Genomic DNA, 21,212 nt, shown 5'->3' with positions numbered 1-21,212 from the left:
TGGTCATCACATGGAGGTGTGCGGATATAAACGTTTGTCAGATGGTACACATACAATCTGTGGATTTTATCCTGTGTAAGTTGTACCTCGGATTCTGTAAAACAGACCTCACAGCACAGAGTCGGAGGCACAGCTACGCCAGCAGCTGGGCCCACGCAAAGGCCAGGGTGGGCCTTTCCCAGGGGAGTGTTTGGGGAGCTGGGGTGTGTGTGCAGGGGAGCAAGTTCCTGCTCTTCACGCCTGTTGTGCCTGCCCTTTATTCCTCCAGTGAACGCCATCTTCAAAAGAGTTGCATTTCGGTTTTATACCAACTAGTGTGCTTATTCATGAATCCCTCCCCAACCCTGAAGGTCTGGCCAGGCCTGCGCCCTGTCTCCACACATACCATGTTTCCCCGAAAATAAGACAGGGTCTTATACTTATTTTTCCTCAAGAACACACCCTAGGGCTTATTTTCAAGGGATGTGGTATTTTTTTTTAAGTACGGTACAACAATCTACATTTATTCAAATATAGTTAAGTCATCTTTTTCTGGAACATCATCATCACTCTCCAAACCCCGAATTCATCCTGAATTTCTTGCGACTCTATTTCCTTTAGAACCATTGGCCCCAATCTCTCATGTCAAGCAACAGAGCTCTCATGGGGCAGATGAGAAGGGCTGCTCATCTTCTTTACCGCTCCGCGACGAAATGCATGGGTTGTGCAGATACGCCCATCACTAGGTCTTATTTTCAGGGTAGGACTTATATTGCACAAATGCTTAGAAATCCTGCTAGGGCTTATTTTATGGGTAGGTCTTATTTTCAGGGAAACACAGTAACTGCTGCCACAGCTGCTGGATGCATGGTGTCTCATGACGGCAAAGGGTGGCAGCTACCACTGACGCTTCACCCACGCTGCAGTGGATGGAGGTTTGGGCTTCTGCGTTCTGCTTCTCCACCTGGGGTCTGTCTCTGGAAGTGAAAAAGCACAGCTGAGGGGATGGGTGGCACTGCTGCCAACAAATGGGTTGAATCCGGCTCTGCAGGCTACTGCCTCCAGCACCAAGTCACTCAGCATCCCAAGTACTTCTTAACCTTTTCTCGGGTGAAATGGGAACACTCATATCTACCAAAGTTGGCCTTCTCAGCACTTCCCAAAATGCCCATATTTGTCCTCCCCCAGGGTGATGGGGGTGCTTCCTATATGGCATTGTGTGCAGAGTGGAGTGGCAGGTGTTGCCAGAGGTGAACAGGTGCCAACAGGGTGGAGTGGCAGGTGTTGGTGAGCTCTCCTGATCCACACAAAAGGAGATATGGATTTTTTTGTCTCAATCTTTTGAAAATCTGTTTTACTGTAGGAAGCTCTGAAAGGAAGAAACTTTATTGTCGTTTTGCTATGTACTTTCTAACAGCTCTCTGAGCTGGAGTTTCTCATCTATAAAGGAAGAAGAGGGTATCTACCTTAAACGGCCATTGCGAAATTAAATGAGACAGTACAGCCATAAGTGTGCACCTGATAATGCCAGTGAGGTGGTCAGAGAAATGGTCTCAATTGAGTAGGGAGAGCTGATTATTCATGAAATATTTTTTTCCCCTTTTTTCCTTTCTCACCTGAGACTGTTTTGATGGTAGTAGCATTTGGGAGTAAAGAAGCAGAAAGGAAGAATGACATGCCATCAGTTACTCCTACAGCGTGGCTATGAAACCTTCATAGCCTGGGACAGGCTGGTCATGTGTTATAGAATTATGTAATTACATCTATTATAGATTGTCCGATTAAAGAAAAAGCATGTCTGGGTTTATTGTGTTTGTTATTACCCAGAAGGGAACCATACCGTATTTGAAAATATGGACAATTAATTGTATATCACAAAATAACCAGTTGTTATTTGAAGAGATGATGTTCTGATTAGTCATGATTTTTTAACTTGTAACCTTTTTTAGCCCAGCCATCACCGTTTTACAGAACATGTCGCTGATTCAGTTAAAAATGACTCTAGTCAGGAATTCCTGTTATTAACACTTTATGATGTTAAGGTTGGATAAGTCTTCTTTTTCCCCCGGAAATTTAAGAATCTCTTCCTTAATATTTAAAAATAGTAAGGAATTTTATACACACACTCCAAATGTTAAGCATAGATAATTAGCTTGTGGTCAGAATTTGATGGTTTTATGTTATTCAGTAAAATATAATAACATATTCTCTCTAGCAGCATTTTTGCACCAGAATTTCCCATTAAAGAGACCAGTTAGTTTAGAGAATTTTAAGCCATATCTGTATGAAATAATTTCTGAAGATTCTAAAGTATAGTCTGATAAAACTCAAAGTAATACCTCAGCTATCTTCAGACTAATGTTTATAATTATCTAAGAATTGATTTCATCTGTTAATTCCAGAAATCTAATGGCAGAAAAAGTATTGTCAGGAACCCAGAGAAAATCAGAGGAAATGGAACCTCTTAGGAATTCTGAATCTTTTGCACCAAGATATGCAGCTCGACTGGTTTAACCCCAGCATGGTTGCTCAGAAGGTAGTTTGGGGCTAACCCTGTGACATTCATTTAGCTCCTGCCTTCTGCTATGTAAAAACAACACGTCAAAGAGCAGCATTGCTTACAAGTCACTGAAACCTAAACTAATGGAAATACATTTTGTGATAAGGTGTGACCATTTTAATGTAGTCTGCAGGACACTGCATGTCACCTGTGAGAGCGGTAGGAGTGCGGGCAGGGCGGGCTGGAAGTTGACCTCCTGTGATGGACGGTTCTGGAGCACAAGTTCCACAGAGAGGCTCACGTGACACACAGAACAAACACATTTTACACGCACACTTACGATTGTCCTTTTTGGTGTTGGAAGGGAATTTATTATCTTACAGAGCTAAGATGGGCCTTACTTCTATACCTTCTATAATTCAGAAGGTATAGAAGTAAGGTCACTTAACCCAATAACAGTCAGTGGAATTATAATCTTTAAGTTGAGTTATAGTACTGATCTTGATAAGTGTGTTTCTGGTATTATTGAAATTAATTATAATCATAGTCCCTGTGACTGTGTAGAATCTTACATTTCTTACTTTAGAATCTTACTTTAGCATCTGTCCTCTTATTTGAAGCACAATAATTGTATCAGATATAGGATCACTGATGTAGGTCAGACAGCCTATGTCATTTCTGAAGATGTGCAATGATGATTTTAACCCATTAACTTAGTCAAATAATGCAAGGGGTCACTAAACAAAGGCTGTACAGTTATTCCTGCTTTAAAAAATGTCATTTACTAAGTGAAAGAAGACAATATGAAAAGGCTACATACTGTATGATTACAACAATATGACATTCTGGAAAAGGCAAAATTATGAAGACAGTGAAAGGATCAGGGGCTGCCAGGCGTCAGGGGGAAGGGAGGATGCAGGCAGAGCACAGCGGATTTGTAGGGCAGTGAAACTACTCTGTGTGATTCTGTAACAGTGGGTACAAGTCATTATACATTTGTCCAGACCCACAGAATGCACAACACCAAGAGTGACCCCAAATGTAAACTATGGATTTGGGGGAATGATGATGTCAATGTAGGTTCATCTGTCATAACAAATGTACCTCTCTGATACAGGGTGTTGATAATGGGGAAGGCGGTGGTGTGTGTGTAAGGGCAGGGACTATATGGGAAATCCCTGTCCTTTCCTCTCAATTTTACTATAAACCTAAAACTGCTCTTAAAAAAAATAGTCTTTATTAAGGTCATTTACTACATACAAAAAGGAGCAAATAAAACAACAAAATTGTTGTTCTGCAGCTTCAGATTGCACCAGTAACCCTAACCAGCTCTCACTTGGGCCTTCCCATAGTGGTAGATTAATAGTTATAAGTGCAGATGCTGACACCCTGGAAAACAATTCCAAAGGCATGCTGGTCACATGATCATAGCATCAACTTCATATGTAAATGTGCATTTTTAAAATATTTAGATGAGCTTGAATCTGATCACGTCCAAGACCTCTCTTCGTGTGGTGTAGAATGCCTTTATTCAGACTTTGGGAGAGCACGCAAATACCACCCCCTTTTCCTCTAGTTTGGCTAAATTCCTGAGGCTGCCTTGGACTAGAAACGAAATCCCCAAAATGGTCTCAATTTTTTCACCTCTTCCTTTTTTCCTTCAGTTGGTGGTTTTGAGGGCCTCAGAGACCCCTCAGGCAGAGAAGAATGGGCACCTTCCCAGTTCCCTTTTAGCACATCTCTGAACAGAACAGCTAACATCAGACTAACCGTCCTCACAAAATTGCACACGACTCAGCCAGTGATACTGAGAGCATGGCCGCCTGGCTGTGGGTTCACAAATAAGACAGTTTCTGGCATTTTTTTTTTCCCTTTTGCTGTTGAATGCAAAATATGCGTGGATAACCAAAGCAGAAATCTTCCATGTGTAGCGTGTTCAGTTGATACTGATCGTTAGTGACGTACAGCAGCAAACCCACAGTTCAGGTTTAACCTCTATCCCTGGAATTTGCTGGAACAATCGTAATGAGGGTGCTAGTGTACGTCCTGGAATACCTAGCACTTATCTTAAGACAGGGATATATAGATGGTATCAAGTAGTCAACTAGCATTAGTCTTATCACCAAACTAATCACTGATTAAGCCACCTGGATAGCCCACCTCAAGTCAACAAGAGTGTTGACATGTAAGCAAGTGTTGACAAATGCCCAATGGGACAGAGTATGATGACAAAGGTGAGGAAAGGAAAGGCTGGCTGCCCGCTTCCTTTTACAACTGTTCATATTCTCTCCCCAAAAGGTCAATAATGATTATAATTATTCAACGCACAGAAAGCAATGCATTCTCTATAAGACTGCGTCAACATGATAAAATCACCTATTTCCCAAGACCTCTATATCTTAGTATCTCTTCCCTTAAAAAAATACCCATTGTCCATAAAAATTATAAAATTATATATTAAAAATGACACATATTTTTAATGTATATTTTTTAAATGTGGTTGATTTTTTAATATTAAATTTTGACTATGAAGACTTTATAGTGTTAAGTTGTCAGGATAATGTAAAGATTTCAAAAGTAATTCCCAGACATGTGAAAAATTGTTCAAAGGGGGAACTGAGGCTGATTTTTGAGCAAAGTAATTACCACCAGAGCAGCCCTATGGAAGGGGAGGGTCAACTGAGGTTTTAATTAGGTTCTAGTTGAATTGCAAAGATAATGGTTTTAGCTGGTAGAAGGAGTGATGCTGGTAAAAGGATTAGGTCCACTTCTCAGGAGATTTTTAATAGGTTTCACATCTTTTGTCAACTGGTGCAAGCCAGGAGTAGGAGAAAAAAGAAAGGTGATTTCATGGGGAAATATCTAATTAAAATATTAATTCAAAGACAGCCGGCTAGCACGCCTGACCTGCAGCCCAGATGGCAGAGAGCAGAGTTCCTTCCCTTATTTTTAAACCGCATGTAAAACAGTCACTTAAATTCCAGTAAATTGTTGAAAATTTTATTCTAAAACATTATCCATGAATTTTTTTTTACTGTTTTTATTTACATCAAATCATCTGGCTTTACATCATCTTCTCATTTTAAACATTAACATAATGCCAGTGCCCAGGCATTTTTGGCAATCTTGTCTATAGCATGCTAGGTGGATGGCACACTCAAGCAGTCTTCAAACTCTAATAGCGGGCAGGCCACTCAGTACTTTTCCGAGGCTGAATTTTATTGGCCTAATTTTCAAGTGGTATACTGTGAAATTCAGGATTTCATTCTCTGTCAACTTCCAGAAAAAGGGCTATAACTAGATGTATGGTTTGTTAAGAATTCCCACATATAGTTCCTCTTGGTTATCACGTGATTTGTTTTTACCCTTCTCATCTACAAGATAGAATTTCATGTCATTACTTTCCACCCAAGATATTCCCAGCTGCTTTTTTCGTTTTCTTAGTGGCTTTTGGCACCATCCTCACACAGAAAGGTTGGCATAACTCACACCTGACTGGACTTGATAATAAAGTTGTGCACACAGGAGCCAGCACCTGCCAAGCCTGCTGGAGCAACCTGGTGTTCCAGGTGCTGATGCAGGCCCTGGAGCACCCTGTCCTTGTCGGAAGGCTGGAGTCACAGGTGGTGGGAAGTGCTTCCATTACTGAGTCCAGGTGTCAACCAGTTACTTAACCTCTCAGACTCACTTCTTTATTTTTAATAAAAATAAATTATTGGGCCGGGCGCGGTGGCTCACGCCTGTAATCCTAGCACTCTGGGAGGCCGAGGCGGGTGGATTGCTCAAGGTCAGGAGTTCAAAACCAGCCTGAGCGAGACCCCATCTCTACCATAAAAATAGAAAGAAATTAATTGGCCAACTAATATATATAAATCAGCCGGGCATGGTGGCTTGTGCCTGTAGTCCCAGCTACTCGGGAGGCTGAGGCAGGAGGATTGCTTGAGCCCAGGAGTTTGAGGTTGCTGTGAGCTAGGCTTACGCCACGGCACTCACTCTAGCCTAGGCAAGAAAGCGAGACTCTGTCTCAAAAATAAATAAATAAATAAATAAATAAATAAATAAATAAATAAATAAATAAATAAATTATTGGATAGGTAATTTAAAATAAGTACCATATAGTAAGTATCACAGTATATACAATATGTTTAAAAATAATTATTCATGTATAGACACGCACATATGTGCATTCAATATTACAAATGGTTATTTTGGAATAGTAGAATTATACATAGTATTTATTTTTTGTACGTTCTTTGTATGCTTTATTTTCTACAATAGCCATGCATTGCTTGGATAATCAGGAAAACTGGCCATCTAGAAACAGTTCATTGATTTTCCTTTTACACCAGGGTTTCCATGCAGGGACCTAAGGGCTTAACACTGCCCCACCCCAACAAAGCATGTCCTCCCTCTGCCCCCCAGGACAAGACTCTTGGGCATTTCCTTCCCCCTCTAACTTATCCCGGGCACGTGGAAGCCCTCAACAAATATATTTTGAGCAAATAAATAAACTCTGCTGGCTCCTGCCCCGAACTGGAAACCCCCCAGGAGGGGTAGTGGGGGGCAGCATGCTGTTCATGCTCTCACATGAAGGAACTGAGAAATGACGCCGTGCTTCAGCACGGATCGTGTTTGTTCACGCTCCTCTCAACACTTCCGTCACAGTTTTCTGCAGCCCTCCCAGCCCCGTGGTAAACTGCGCGCGTCAGAGGAGGGGATACGCATGCTCTCCCGTGTTTGTTTTCCCTCTAGGAGATCCCTAGGAGACCGCTGCTGAAATGCAGAGCACATTGGTGTTATTGTGGCCCATGCTTATAAAGGATTTCACAAAACAGACAGGATTGCTTCTGCCATACCTGCGTTCTAGAGATGCTCTTGAGGCCAAATGAGGTGTGAGGTGTGGCGAGTGCTTTAGAGTGATCCAGTGCTTACCCCTATTATGATGTTCCTATGAGTGGCTCTCTTTCTATCAGAGGACCGGCAGATCCCTTCAAGTCAAGGTAGGATGTCGTGAAAACAGAACAGCCGTCGGCTCCCTCAGTGGGCTCTTATTGGGGTAGTCTTATTGGGGTAGACCTCATCGGTTGGCCAAACAAAGCCCGTTTTAAAAGCTCCATTGTATAGAGCAAATACCACATTTATACATAGAGAGAGAAAGGATAGTTTGCCTGCTGAGTTCTCGTTGTCACTAATAAAAATATCCTGCAAATTTTGAACCACCTGACTTGAAACATTCCATACATTCATTGCGTATACCCTCTCGATCTCAATGCAGGAAATCCACAAAGCCACTAAGGAGGGATGTAAACAACCTCCCTTCATCCCTGTCATTAGAATCATTCCCTGCACTGCCCCATTCCCTCACCTTGACTGATGCCATACAGGTGGGTTTCCAGTCTCTCCTGGTCAGACACACACATACCCCTTTAATTCCTCTACCTCAGTCTTTCAAATATTGCTCTTTTTCCCTAAATAAAATGTTCTCTCCAACTTGTCATTTGTGATCCAAGAAAGATTTTGATCATGGTACACCACCACTGTACATGTTTTAGGAAGGAGAGCCATGTTTCCATACTAAATTTGTCTCAATAAAGGGCTAGTATGAATCTCTAGGTGCTAATCTTAGAGAAAAGGACTGAAAATTGGGAGGAGAATCTATTTCCTATTTTCTGCCATTTTAATCATTTGACTTTTTTTTTTTTTTTTACGTTGCCCCTAGCTTACTTTCATGATTTTTTTTTAAGTTATCCACACGGTGGTAAGGTTGAATTGAACAGTTTTCAGGTACAAATATACAAAATTTCAGTTATTTTATGGATTAAAATAAGCATCATGGGCCGGCGCACTTTTCAAACAAATATTTTGCACTTCCCCTACCTTAGTGAAACTTTGTTTCTTCTTCCCTTACTATAACAATATTAATCTGTAATTAATATAATAGCAGTTATTTTCCTGCATTCTCAAGAAGTTAATCAGCTTATCTAGATACACAAAATTTGCTCCTAATATTAAACACAGTCATATTTCATGATGCAAGATACAGTCACTGGAGTACAGCAGTGGTTCTTCTCTCAGTACTACAAGAGACCAGTGACTAGGGATATGATGGGATTTTTTCTTTCCTTTAATGAATCAGTCTCTGGGGCTTGGAGGGTTGTTTTTTTGTTTTGGTTTGGTTTTTTTTATATACAGCCAGCTAGCATTTTACAGCCACATGTGATTAAACATACACACACACACACACACACACACATGCACGCACAGTCCCTGGCTAGGGCAGGGTGGGGCTGGTGAGCTGAGCTGTCTGTGAGCCACTTGTGATCAGTTTTTCCCACTGACCAGAATTATGTTTCTACGAGCATAACTACATTGTTTCCTATACATAAATCAATGAGTGGTAGGTAGCTCTCACACTTTATTAAAAGGATGTATTAACACTTTTAAAGGAAGGATTGCAATTCAAGTTTACAGTTTCCAGCCTGTACTTGTGTCATTTTTGAAAAAAAGGAAATGTTTGCATCAGTTTAATAGACATTAGCTTTATTTTTCAAATCATTCTGTTTTAAAAAGTTTCTATAGGGTTTACAGTTGCTTATAAAAATAAGGCATCCATCATCGTGAAATAGTTGTTTACTTCCTTTCCATATTTCCTCTTATCGGAAAAAAATCCATTTCGTCTTCTAGCAAAATACAATCCACTTTGCTTTGTTATTTGTGAGTTTTTATAAAGTGTATTTGTTTAATATCCCCCAGGACAGAGGTTTAGAACAGTTGCAGGATTAGCAAGAGAAGGTCCTGTGTGTTTGGTGTGCTATTATTAATTTATCTCATCCTTGTTTAGCCTCTACACAGCATGTGAGCCTTCCCCAGTCCTGTTCCATTCATATTCCTCTGCATTCATTCAGAAGTCTGACACTTCCTTTGCCTGGCAGATTAAAGCAGCAGAGTAGGATCTTTTGAATGATGTGCAAAACAGCTTTCTTAGACTAAGCTCCTTGGGCTATGCTAACCACTCAGAAGTTGAACTACTACTCATTTGCCCTAAAAATTAACCAGAAGCTTGGTCTTATTTTCCTTCTTGACAAGTTTTTAAATTTCTTTAAAGTTTAAATGTTTTTTTTGGTGAGGTGTTTTGGTTGGGTTTGGGTTTTTTTGTTTTTTGTTTTTCCCTCTTTCATTTTTAGTTGATCAGGGAGAGAAAGGAAGTATGGGGGTGGAAAAAAAAACAGCCCAAAAGAAAATATGTCAAACAATGAAAAACACAGAATTGTGCTGCTTCTTTCTGTGCTAACCCATCAATAGGTGTTAAGCTGTGATGTTGATCTTTTATTATGTGGCTTATCTAAGATTCCATTATCTATTATTTTCTTCATTTAATACAAAAGCAGTGTTTATTATCACAGGTGCCAAAACACAGAAGGGAAAACAAGCAGAAAGGTTACATTTAGTCACTTTAAGTGGGTTTTCTTTTTTTTTTTTTAAGTGGGTTTTCTATTTGCTTTTTTGCTTTCATTCCCAAGCCAGAAACCCCTAAGCGAGGGGGTGAGAGAGCAAATTGCACTTCTCAGGTGCACCAGTCGCTGAGATAGGCCTGGAAGAACAGGTGCTGAGCCCGAGAAAAGATAAACATTAAGTCACTGTTGGTGAAACAGAATTTAGCTAAAGAAGGACTCTTGAAAATACCCTTGTTCTACTACTGTTCAAACATTTACTAATTGAACCTGGAAGAAAGAAATTTTGGTCAACCTCGTGTAGAATTCCTTGTCCTTTTCCATCTTTAAATGCTATCTCAAAGACCCAAGAGAAAGGGGCCGTTTAAGAAAGAAATGTGAGCTTCGCTTATGGGGTATTTCAGGTATACCTAGTGTGGGCTTAATTAAGCAAATGCAATTTAGCAGTCTTGCATTTGGCAAAACATTCTTTTATGTGTGGTGGGTGTTTATTTTAGGAGATGACTTGCCGGTGGGGCAGAATAGAATGTTTACTACGATGTGACTTTCATCCCTCATTGCGACTCTGTTAGCTGTTACCCATGCCAGGGTAGATACGGGGAGGCTATTAAACCCGAGCATGACAATTTGCAAAGAAATAGGAAGTCTGAGTGAAGCAGATGTTTGGGATACAGTCTGCCTTCCACATATCTGAACCTGTGTTGCCGCATACTTTCAAAGCTTAGCGTTAGTATTTGCACATCTATGAATTATCGGAAGATTTTCAAAAGCACGCTACAGTGACCCAGGAAAGGAGAGACACATACTAGAAATTTAGCCAGGAGCTTATAAAGACATTGCTAATGACTCATATTACATTATCTATATTTGACAGATCTTTTTGGCAAGTTTTTATTGTTTTCTGTTCTTTGATTTGAAGCGATTCCCCCCACCCCTTGTCACAATGAACGGTGGTGCTGGGAGCATTCATTCATTTAGGCGCCCAGCGCAAGCAATAGCTTAGTCGCTTCCTCTCTGAAGGTAGGGAAGTTAATGAGAAACACAGATTAGGGGCCAAGAGCTATTCTGAGATTAAGATAAGGTGTTCTAACAAAAAGCTAACGGGGAAATGAAAGGTTGAGAAAATAATTATACTTTTGGGGGGGGGAAGTGTTAAATGAGGCTCACTAACTTTTAAAAGGTTTTGTATGGCTTTAAATAATCACGTTCTCTGCCGTGCAAGCATTGTGAATGCAATGTCACCTGTCACAATATTTACTGATCAATCTATTTATGCATCTTGTTTAAACATCCTTTAGAATATATACATAGTCTATATAAGAAAATTCCAGAGTCATTGGGGTTTTGTACGAATAGTTCCCATATTTACATGTTAAAATGATCACTGTTGAAAGAAAAACAGAGCTTTCAATATCCTATTTTGGTCACCATCTCTATAAAAAGTCTATGAAACAGCGGAATCACCTTAGCCGGGAGAACAAATTGTCAGACCGCCCCGCCGTGGCATAACTTGAGCACAGGCATCCCACGTGGGGACACGCTCAGAGCCAGCTGCTGGAACAGAGCACTGGGGCCACAGTGCCGAGTCCCTGCAGGGACTTGGGGAACGTGCCCGTCTCCAGATGGCAAGCCCTCGGGGCAGAGCCCTGAGATTCTGAGAAACATGAGGTCTGCTTTATTTAATTTCCTCTCGTTTACCAAGAGTCACAATCTATTTCAGTAAATAAATTCAGGAAATTGGTAAAGCACTTTACTCTGTCCGTCGTGCATAGGTCCTAACAGGGTTGTCACGTTCTTCCCGGCTCCCAGGCTGTTCACAGCCTCCCTCGCTTGCCTGTGGCCAGCTTAGGGCGCCCCTGGGAATGGATGCTGCTGAGCTTAAAGGACATAAACAAACAGAACAGCACACCAGTTTCACAGAGCAGTGCATTTCCTCTACTTTGTCAGTAAAGATTTCTAATTTTAGAGATTTTTCTATATTGATTCTGGTGTTCTTTTCATACGATCCTTTTCCCTTTTCACCCTGGGACTATTTTGCACCTGGGATAAAATAAAAGAAATGATCATTCATTCCAGAGCACCAGCAAGCAGCTCCCCAGCTCTAATCCCTTTTTTTTTTTTTTTTTTTTTGGTTGTTAAAACCCAAGCTGTGAGCTGATCTTAGTAGCGTCAGCTGTGCCCAGAATCAGCCTGTTTTTTTCCTACCTTCATCAGCCACTGCGTGTTGTTTTCCATGATGTTCTCCAGCACTTGCAGCCGCTGCACGGAGTCATCGTAATCCAGGGGTGCGTCCCTCTGCACAGCATTGGACACATAGGAGCTGGAGGAAGAGCGGCAGTTGTCCGTCTCCGGCAGGAGGAACGTGTAGCTGCAGGAGCCGTGCTGGACCTGGTACTGCCTCTTCCCGATGCTATCCATGCTCTTTCGAAAGTTATTGTAGGCTGCGGCCAAGACAAGATCACAGCTCAAAGTAAAGAAAACAATCTGCCACATTCTTTCTTTCTTCAGGGTAATAAACCACCAGCTTAGCAAACCTCAAGGCACATTCGAGTCCAGAGTCCTGAGCTGCCGTCTGAAAGGCAGGGCTAAGCTGCCATGGCCGGGTCCATCGACGAAAGTCTTCTTTTTCCTCCTTCCCCAGTGGCAAACTTGGTTTTCAAGGCTGCCTTCCCTCGCGGCATGCAGTGAACTGTCAGATTGTGGTGGGAAGAGCAGTCCTGCTCGCTGGGGAGGGCAGCATTCGCTTTACAGAGCAGCCTTCTTGCTCCTTTGTCTCTCTCTCTCTCTCTCCCCCCAGATTCTACAGTGTCAGTATACGAATCAATCACTTTCTTTTCCTTATATGATAAGTTGATAAGCAGCCAGACATGTGCAGCGAGCTGCTCCGCCCTCCTGGCTAACCCGTTATCTTCCTGTAGGGGGTCACTAGCCAGGCAACAGGAAAAATCAGCGCAGAATGCCTGCTGTCCAGCCAGGACTGTATATTGCAGAAACCCTCTGGGAAAAAACTGATCAGTTACAGCACCCCTGGGCATTTCCTAGGCACCACCCTAATTAAGTATTTCCTAGAGAGATCGGTTGGTCTCTTTTGTCTGAAACTGATTTCACAGTGCTAAGCTGGCAAAATATCTGAGGTAATAACTTTAATTTTAAAGTACAATGAAAGTTCCTGTTTTTTCCTTTAGGAATAAAAATACTACAAATATGTCAGGACTTTGGTTTATTTTTGTTATTGAAAATAAAGAGGAAGAAGTTTGGCTCTTGCAAACTCTATGCCTTTGCATGGGGAAAATTAGTTTCACCAGTATTACTTGATTTTTGAACTATCAGCTAAGTTACAAAAAATTTTCGTTTTAAGAGATTGGCAGGAAGATCTCACTTTGTTAAATCACGTTAGGAAGGTCAGTTTCTGAGCTCTGACATTTATTTTAAACAAAATAGCCACTTCAGGATTCAAAATAAACTCACAATATACTGGACTGATTAATAATTCATTAAATTACTATGGAGAAATCAGAATTTAAATGCATATTGAGAGGGGAACACAAACTTTATAACATCAGGATTTGTTCAGATCGCATCATTTTGTAATGTATTATCAATTACATTAGTCCCAGGCAGTGTTGGCAAATCACTTCTCCTTTTTAATTAAGCTCTAGTGTCCCTTACCTTTAAAATTCACGGGTTGCACTAACTTCCAAGATATTTCTATTTCAATTCTATGGCTCTGTAAGTCCTACAAGTTACTTCCTTTAACAACTAAAACTTAATACTTCAGAGATTAACAATATGTTAACTCACCAGCCCAAGCGTATGTAGGGAAAAAACTTCCAGCCTTTGCTGTGATCTGTTTATCTCAGTGTACAAGATTTATTATTCCCAGTGAGGGTAGAATATCTGGTACACTAACTTAATGGACCACGTCAACCCTTGAAAGCCAAGTATCAGTCTGTATTATGCAAGACCAACTTGCAGAGAATTAAAGAAGTATGATTTTAATTCATAGGTAACTGTAGAATTAGTACATCTAATTTTGTTTTCCTTGGATCTTTTTTCAGGAGACCTAATTAGACCTTTTAAACAATTCATCCCGTCAATGGACTGACTCCCAAATTACCTCTAGAACAGGGGCTCTTAACCTGAAGTCCATAGACGGAATTCATGGGGCTCATGAGCTTGGATGGAACAAATATATATATCTTTTTCACTAAGCTGTAACTGAAATACAGACTTTCCTGTATCTACGAATAGTGAACAATCGAAAGTGTCTATATCTGTGACTTTCTCATCGATCGAAATCATAGATATTTTTATTTTCTATCAGTTATACTTGGCACTACATTGTCATTAATATTAAACCCATCCCTAGATCTTGCTATTGAATATTTGAATAAAGCAGCACAGATCGTCTTCTGAGAAAGGGTTCTCTGGCATGGGAAAGCTGGAATGCATGCCCTAGAAGGGTCACGTTAGTATAAGAGAGAGTTTGATTCCACCAAGTTCCTGGTACATGGTTTCCACTGAGGAAACATATTGGAGAAAATCTGCCTATTCAGACAGTGAAGCGTAGAGGAAAGCATGTATTACATATAACAGGTCTTGAAGACTAGGCCTGTGTTAGAACCCTGGTTCTGTGTGACCTCCAGCACATGCTTAACTTCTCTAAGCCTCAGTTTCCCTACTTGTAGAACAATGATCATCCTTTCTCTGTAGGGATTTTGGGATTAAGATGATATTTAATCCTAAATGTTATATAGGAATATTAATTCCCCCTTTATAGGCACTTTCCATTAAACAGAAATCAGTTCTTCTGACATCACATAGTGCAGCTGTGCTGTTCTCTGACTGAATGTGAAGCAGTAGCCTAGGGTGCAAATTTTTTCTTCAAAATTTATTTCCTGTTTGAAAAAGCATATTATAAGGTACTGATGTTGCATACTGTGCTCCAGACAAATAGGATGGTTTAACAGGAAGGAACAGGAATAGGACATACCACGAGTACTTTTTGTCTACCAGTTTTGTGTCAGACACTCTGCTGGGCACTAGAGTTAAAGATTGATACCGCTGGGTTTCTGACCTACAGAAGCTGATGGTGTAGGGAGGGAAAGAGACCTATAAACAAATAGGGTGCAATAAGAGAAAGATCTGTGAGTGCACACAGAAGGAAGATGATGTTGCTCCTGGGGGACCCTGGTCGGGCATGCAGGTGGCATGGACCCTGTCCTCATCTGGCCCCTCAAGATCAGAACATGGAAGGAGCAGCTCTTTGTAGATCCCTAAATGGAAACTACTAGAACCCGAGAGTCAGGAGAAGCTCTCATTAGACCTGGAGCCGGCAAGCTTTTTCTATAAAGGGTTAGATAGTAAATACTTTGGGCTCTACAGCCCTGTCCCAGCCACTCAACTCTGCTGTTGTAGCGCAAAAGCAGCCGTTAGACATCACATACGTGAACGAGCGTGGCTGGGTTCCAGTAAAGCTTTATTCATGGATATTGACATTTAGATGCCTCGTAATTCTCACATGGCATGAAATATTCTTCTCCGGATTTTTTTCCCCAACCATTTAAAAATATAGAAACGATTCCTAGCTCACAGACCATTGGAAACCAGGCGTGGGTGGCAGTTTACTGACCTCCAAGTTAGAACGGGGGTCTGCCAGGGGTATAGGAAGTGGCCAGCAAGGGGTCATCCACCATGCACAGCCAGCATGAACTGGGAGCTCCCCGCTGCCTCAGCCCTCAGTGAGGCTCCGTTCAGAACGGGGAAGCATGAGACATGCCAGGGAAAGGGGCAGGAACATTGCCCAAAGAGAAAGTGCCTCTTCGAAGCTAGATATGAAATGCAACGTGGGGAAGAAGTACTAGGAAAATGGCCCCAGTGGAGGGCACAGGCTGCATTGCAGGAGTAGCAGAGACACTGGTGTGGTCAGACAGGGTCCGCAAGGCCACTGGCCAGCACAGCCTGGGGGAGCCAGCTGGAGACCCTCCAAGGAGCCTGGAGCCTGCGTTGCCGTGGGCCAGGCCTTCCTGCTCCCTCCCACCCAGGCCTGGGGGGAAGAGGCCAAAGGCAGCTCAGAACTTGCTCCACTCTCGGGCTTGACTGCGGGTCCCCGAACTGCTCATTTCCAAGGAAAATCTTGGGTTTTCTTCAGTGACTTTCAGACAGGATAGCTTACAGCAGGTGAGGCTATAAAATGAGAAATACTGTTGCAGGCTTCCCAAAAGCACCCTGCTTTCCCAGCCACTTTTCCCCCCTAACAGTTCTGCTGAACACCTGTGCACAGTGTTATTTTCCTAATAATGTTTGTTTTCTCCCCCCATATTGTATGTCGTCACCTAACATTTCAGAGGCTCCCATTCATTCCCTGTAAAACTAAAAAGACCAGTTGCTGACACCCCTAAAGAAAGAGATCGATATTACAAAGAATTTCCATGACTGGCCCCTTTGCTTCATTCTGCCCTGTTACACCAAAGGCCCTGGCACCCAAGGGTGTCCTGAGGGCTGTGACCTCTCTGCCCACCCAGCCCTGAAGAGCAGGTCCATGGTGGCACAGACCTGCTACTATCTGGGTGGTGGAATCAGACCCCACAGCCTCACAGAGGCCCCAGGTCCTCCAGAGCAATCTGTGTGGCTGTAACAGAAGCCAGAAACCAAAAAAGGATGCCGACCTTAAGTCAGCGCAAAGTGGGGCAGCCCCCAGCTGTGGGTTGCCAAACAGAATTTGCAAGCGGACCCACGGGACCTCTGCTGTTCTCCAGTGGGCCAGTTTAATAGTCGGTATTTAACCAGGTCAAGGGATGGATGTGGGACCACCAACCTGAGCCAGGGCCAGAGATGGCGTTGCTTTCCCAGCCTAGAACATGCCGACAATACCCGTGACTGCGTGTTTTGAAAATGCCCTGCCTAATTGAAAAACATGCGGAAAGTGGTCAAGTTGTACCTAGAGGCACGTTGGTGCCCTGCCTTTATAGGGTAGTTTGTGCTGGGGCTGTTTTCACTCGGTCCTGGGCAGCCCCACCTGAGCCAATCTCCCGCCTGCACATCAGCCCACCACCCACCTGCTGGAGTCTGCTGTCCTTATCCCATCGCCGCCGCAGGCTTCGGAGGCGGTGACTGGGGCGGGCTTATTCTGCCAGCCTGGCTTTAATTTTTGGAAAATGACATTTTGGTAGATGAGGAAGTTTTAGTGCCTTAATACTGCAAAAAATGAAGCTGGGACACTGTGTTTCGATTTTAGCCATTTGCAGATGGGCACACTTGGGACTCTTGGGCGCCTGGCTAGAGTTGGGAGGGAAGTTTGAGACATCTTGGCCATCTCTCCTCTCTCCCTGTGCCCAGCTTAAAATTGGCTTAATAAAAGTCAGTCATTATATAGGGAAACCATTAGAAAGTTCACTGGACATACAACTGTTGTTAGAGAAAAAGTTATTTTTGCTACTTTTTCCACCCAAATCGTATGTAATAATTAATGAGAACTAAATAAGCAGCCACAACAGGCCAAAAAATTCATCTTTCTGAAAGGCTCATTATAATAGTGATTCGTTTAGATGCCTCACAGGTGATCTCTGTTTTTGCTCCATTTTGATATATGTGGAACTGGAGTTGAAGAACCACAGTTGCTGTCCAGAGCCATTTTGCAAAAGCGTTTTATTTGTCAGCTGTTACCATGCTCCAAAGCTGCTCATCAGTTTGAATTAATATTAAACCCTGAATCTAGAATGCTGTAAAAAATAATTCCCAGCCATGGAATTTGAAAAAAAGTACCAAAGGAAAGCCCCTTCAAGTTACTGTAAAGATAGAAGAAAAGGAAGAAAAGTATAAACACACATGCATAAACATGTAAGGTAGATGCAGCAGATAAGGAAAACAAGGCTCCTCGAGGTGAGAGGACAGAAATTCCCTGAGCCAAGTGCATCTGTATGTCTTTCTTTTACATTAAAAGTGGTGGATTTAAGGAGAATTTAAAGCAACAATTTTACCTTAATTTTAACATGGCAAAACTCAACCTCCTTATCGCCACTTAGTACTGGCTGTCCCCTCTGTGCAGTACAAACACACATCCCTAGTGACAGAATCCATTTTACTGCCAAAGACTCTCTGTGGCCTTTGGTCATCTTGAGCTGGGGCCACTGGGTCTTGTGTGGAAGCTGCCATGCATCGCATCACAGACCTGTGGCATCTGTGGACCGGGACCGTCCTATTACAAGTGCAGAAACCAATTCCTTAATGCAGAATCGACGTCAAATTGTCACATCCTGTGATAGCTTAGGACAGATTCCCCGGAAATCCAACGTATTGTCTAAGTGCATCAGTTAAGCTTTACATATACATTTTCATTGTTTGGGTTCAAACGATTCTTTTCTGCTTTTTTTTTTTTTTTTTTTTTTTTTTTGCTTCTTTAATTTCATCCCATGGAGATAGCTGGAACGGTGTGGTGCACATTTTGGAATAGAAAGTTTCTGAGATGAAGTAAGATGCCTAGTATAGCACAATTTCCTGTTCTAGTTCCAATTAAATATAGCATTTGACAAAAAAATAGCTGGGCCAGTATATTTAGAGTATAAATTAAAGGCCGTCCGCTTGGAATTGGGCGTTGGCTCCATAGCATTCACCTTTGTGAAAGGTGAAGAAATGTATATTTTGTTAAAATAAGTATCTGACTGCCAAAGGAGGAGAAAAAGCTCTTTGCCAGATGTGTTTTCAGGCCACTTCCTTTCCTGGGAAACAGCCGCTTCCCCTGCATTACGAGTTGTGTTTTCATTCCCGAGTAGATAGAGTAAGTGCAGAGAATTAGAGGACCGATGCAACGATAGATAGCCTTATCTCTGACGATTATCTTCTCCTCGCAGCTGCGTAACTTCTGTTTGACACAGAACCACAGAAACTGTTAGTGGGTTCATACTGAGGGAAGGATCGGCGTTATTAATATGAGAAAATCTTTTTATTGTTCATGTGACTTCTCAGGTGCTTGGCATTCTTATTTAGGTGACAAGTTCCAAGTACTCATTCATTCTAATTATCTGAGTGTTTACTACAAAATTATGTCTGAATGACATTTAGAAAGGACAGACTTTTTTTTCAAGGAAACTTAAAAGATTCCTGTATCTTTTACAGTTTACACTGCCATGAACCAGGGTAACATCTGCTAAACAACTTTTTATATTTTAAAGCCATGTTGTATATCATATGTAACTTTAAGGAATTTGAAAGGAAGAGCTTTTTATTTACTAGTAACTTGGATAAGATTTCGCCATAAATTCTTTGAATTTTTTGGAATATTTTACTTTATATAATTCTCCAGTTATATAAGTTTTCTCCAAATGCTGTTTGATTTTTAAATGTTTTCATTCTTTAATATTTTTATGGAATATTTTATCTTCCCATCACAAAAATGCCAAAAAAAGATGAAAGTCACAACTTTTAAAAGGCAATGGATAAACTTCTAAAACAATAGATGAATGCATCAGTCTGATAATATTTCTGCCAGTAATTCTGTGTCCTGTTGTCTTCCCTGTAGAAAGAAATGCTGGCTGGGCGCGGTGGCTCACACCTGTAATCCTAGCACTCTGGGAGGCTGAGGCGGGCGGATTGCTCGAGATCAGGAGTTCGAAACCAGCCTGATCAAGAGCGAGACCCTGTCTCTACTATAAATAGAAACAAATTAATTGGCCAACTAATATATATAGAAAAAAAAATTAGCCGGGCATGGTGGCTCATGCCTGTAGTCCCAGCTACTTGGAAGGCTGAGGCAGTAGGATTGCTTGAGCCCAGGAGTTTGAGGTTGCTGTGAGCTAGCCACGGCACTCACTCTAGCTTGGGCAACAAAATGAGACTCTGTCTCAAAAAAAAAGAAAGAAAGAAATGCTAAACATTTTTTTCAATGGATTGATGTCAATGTTTACTCTTTTACCCGTGACCTGTGTTAAGTAAAATAAAATCTTTCCTTTAACTAACACAATATTTCATTAGATATTGAGGTGGGTTGATTAGTTATAATTTTACATCAAATGTTCCTAAATCCATTTCAACATAATTGTAGAAAAGTCAGACTCTGTTGCCTCTGAAAAATGTGCCCAGTCTTTGTCAGAACCATTCTAATAAAGAACTGTCTAAATTTCTTACAGAATGAATTTATTTGAAAGTGGCTTAATGCCAACTAGATTAGTCTTCATTTAATCTAAATTTATAAAAATTTTTATCTTAATTATTGAGAAACTTTTTTTAAAAAGATAAAAATGTCGTATATACTATTTACATTAAGATATATTATCTCTCTTGGTTATAGGTTAACATAAATAAAATTGCTTATGTCAAAAAAGTAAAAAAAAGCACATGACCTTCTTTTGGTATTCCTGTCCATCTGGCTGACTTAATATGAAAAAATCTTCCTGTGGGAAATTAGGCTTGATTACAGAGTTATATGTACAAAAAGTAGTTTTTGAAGGATTTTATTAGATTTATAATAAATAGTTATACATAAAAGAAAGTGATGTTTGCTTTAAGTGTATAAAAATACTCCATTTCATTCTTGTCCCCTTGTGAATCTTAGCTGTCCGATGATGGTTCAAACCTTCCATAATAATCTAATATGTATATTCTTCACTTTTTCTCTTAACTGCTATCTCAAGTGATTTGTTTGGTATGCCATTAATAATAACCGTACTTCCCCAATATGTTCCATTTCAAGGAGAGGATCTAAAGTCAAAGAAAGACTGATACAAAAGAAAAAATAAAAGGAAGTAAATTGTACAAAGACTGTAAAAAGAGGACATTTATAGCAGTATTAAGGTACCAAGTTCCTGACATCTGTTTCCCTCAAGAAAAAAAAATTCAACAATGTTTTTTGAGAACGCAAAACTATTCTAGTAGAATATTTACAGAAAAAAAAAATAAGTACTTTCCCCAAAAATCCTCATGCACATTTCAACTACCTTTTAAATTTATATATCGAAAAATCTTACATGGCTACAATGAAAGTTATTAATAAAACAAAAATCTGCAAGAGATGATACCCATTTGAGAATGCAAATATCAAACCCACTTGTAATACTCACTGTCTCCCTCTGCTGGTCTCATAACAAGTGACAGGCAAAACTATCTATGTTGTTTAAAGTTGTTAATAGAAATGATAGGTAATTTAAAACCTAAGTTAACTACAGCTAATATAACCTGGAATGCTTTCCAGCTTTAATGAAAAAGAACATTAAACTATATACAGAAATTAAACATTGATGCACACACACATGCACACCGTGAAAAAATATTTTTAAACATTCATTTAG

At 40.9% G+C, this 21,212-nt stretch overlaps 2 protein-coding genes across 3 annotated transcripts in view; one reads left to right on the top strand and one right to left on the bottom strand.

The window, feature by feature from the left end:
* Positions 1-12,884, bottom strand: part of ANGPT2 (angiopoietin 2) — a 55,015-nt gene extending 42,131 nt beyond the window's left edge. For both annotated transcript variants that reach the window (XM_012783220.3, XM_012783221.3), the window contains exon 1: positions 12,136-12,884. In XM_012783220.3, the coding sequence (XP_012638674.1) occupies positions 12,136-12,423 (288 nt within the window). In that variant the 5' untranslated portion in view covers positions 12,424-12,884. The remainder of the gene's footprint in view (positions 1-12,135) is intronic.
* MCPH1 (microcephalin 1) overlaps positions 1-21,212 on the top strand; it is a 190,018-nt gene that overhangs the window by 119,004 nt on the left and 49,802 nt on the right. The window lies entirely within an intron of this gene.

This window comes from Microcebus murinus, chromosome 24 (genome assembly GCF_040939455.1).
Source record: "Microcebus murinus isolate Inina chromosome 24, M.murinus_Inina_mat1.0, whole genome shotgun sequence".
In the NCBI taxonomy this organism is placed as follows: Eukaryota; Metazoa; Chordata; class Mammalia; order Primates; family Cheirogaleidae; genus Microcebus; species Microcebus murinus.
This window is presented reverse-complemented; position numbering and strand designations above follow the sequence as displayed.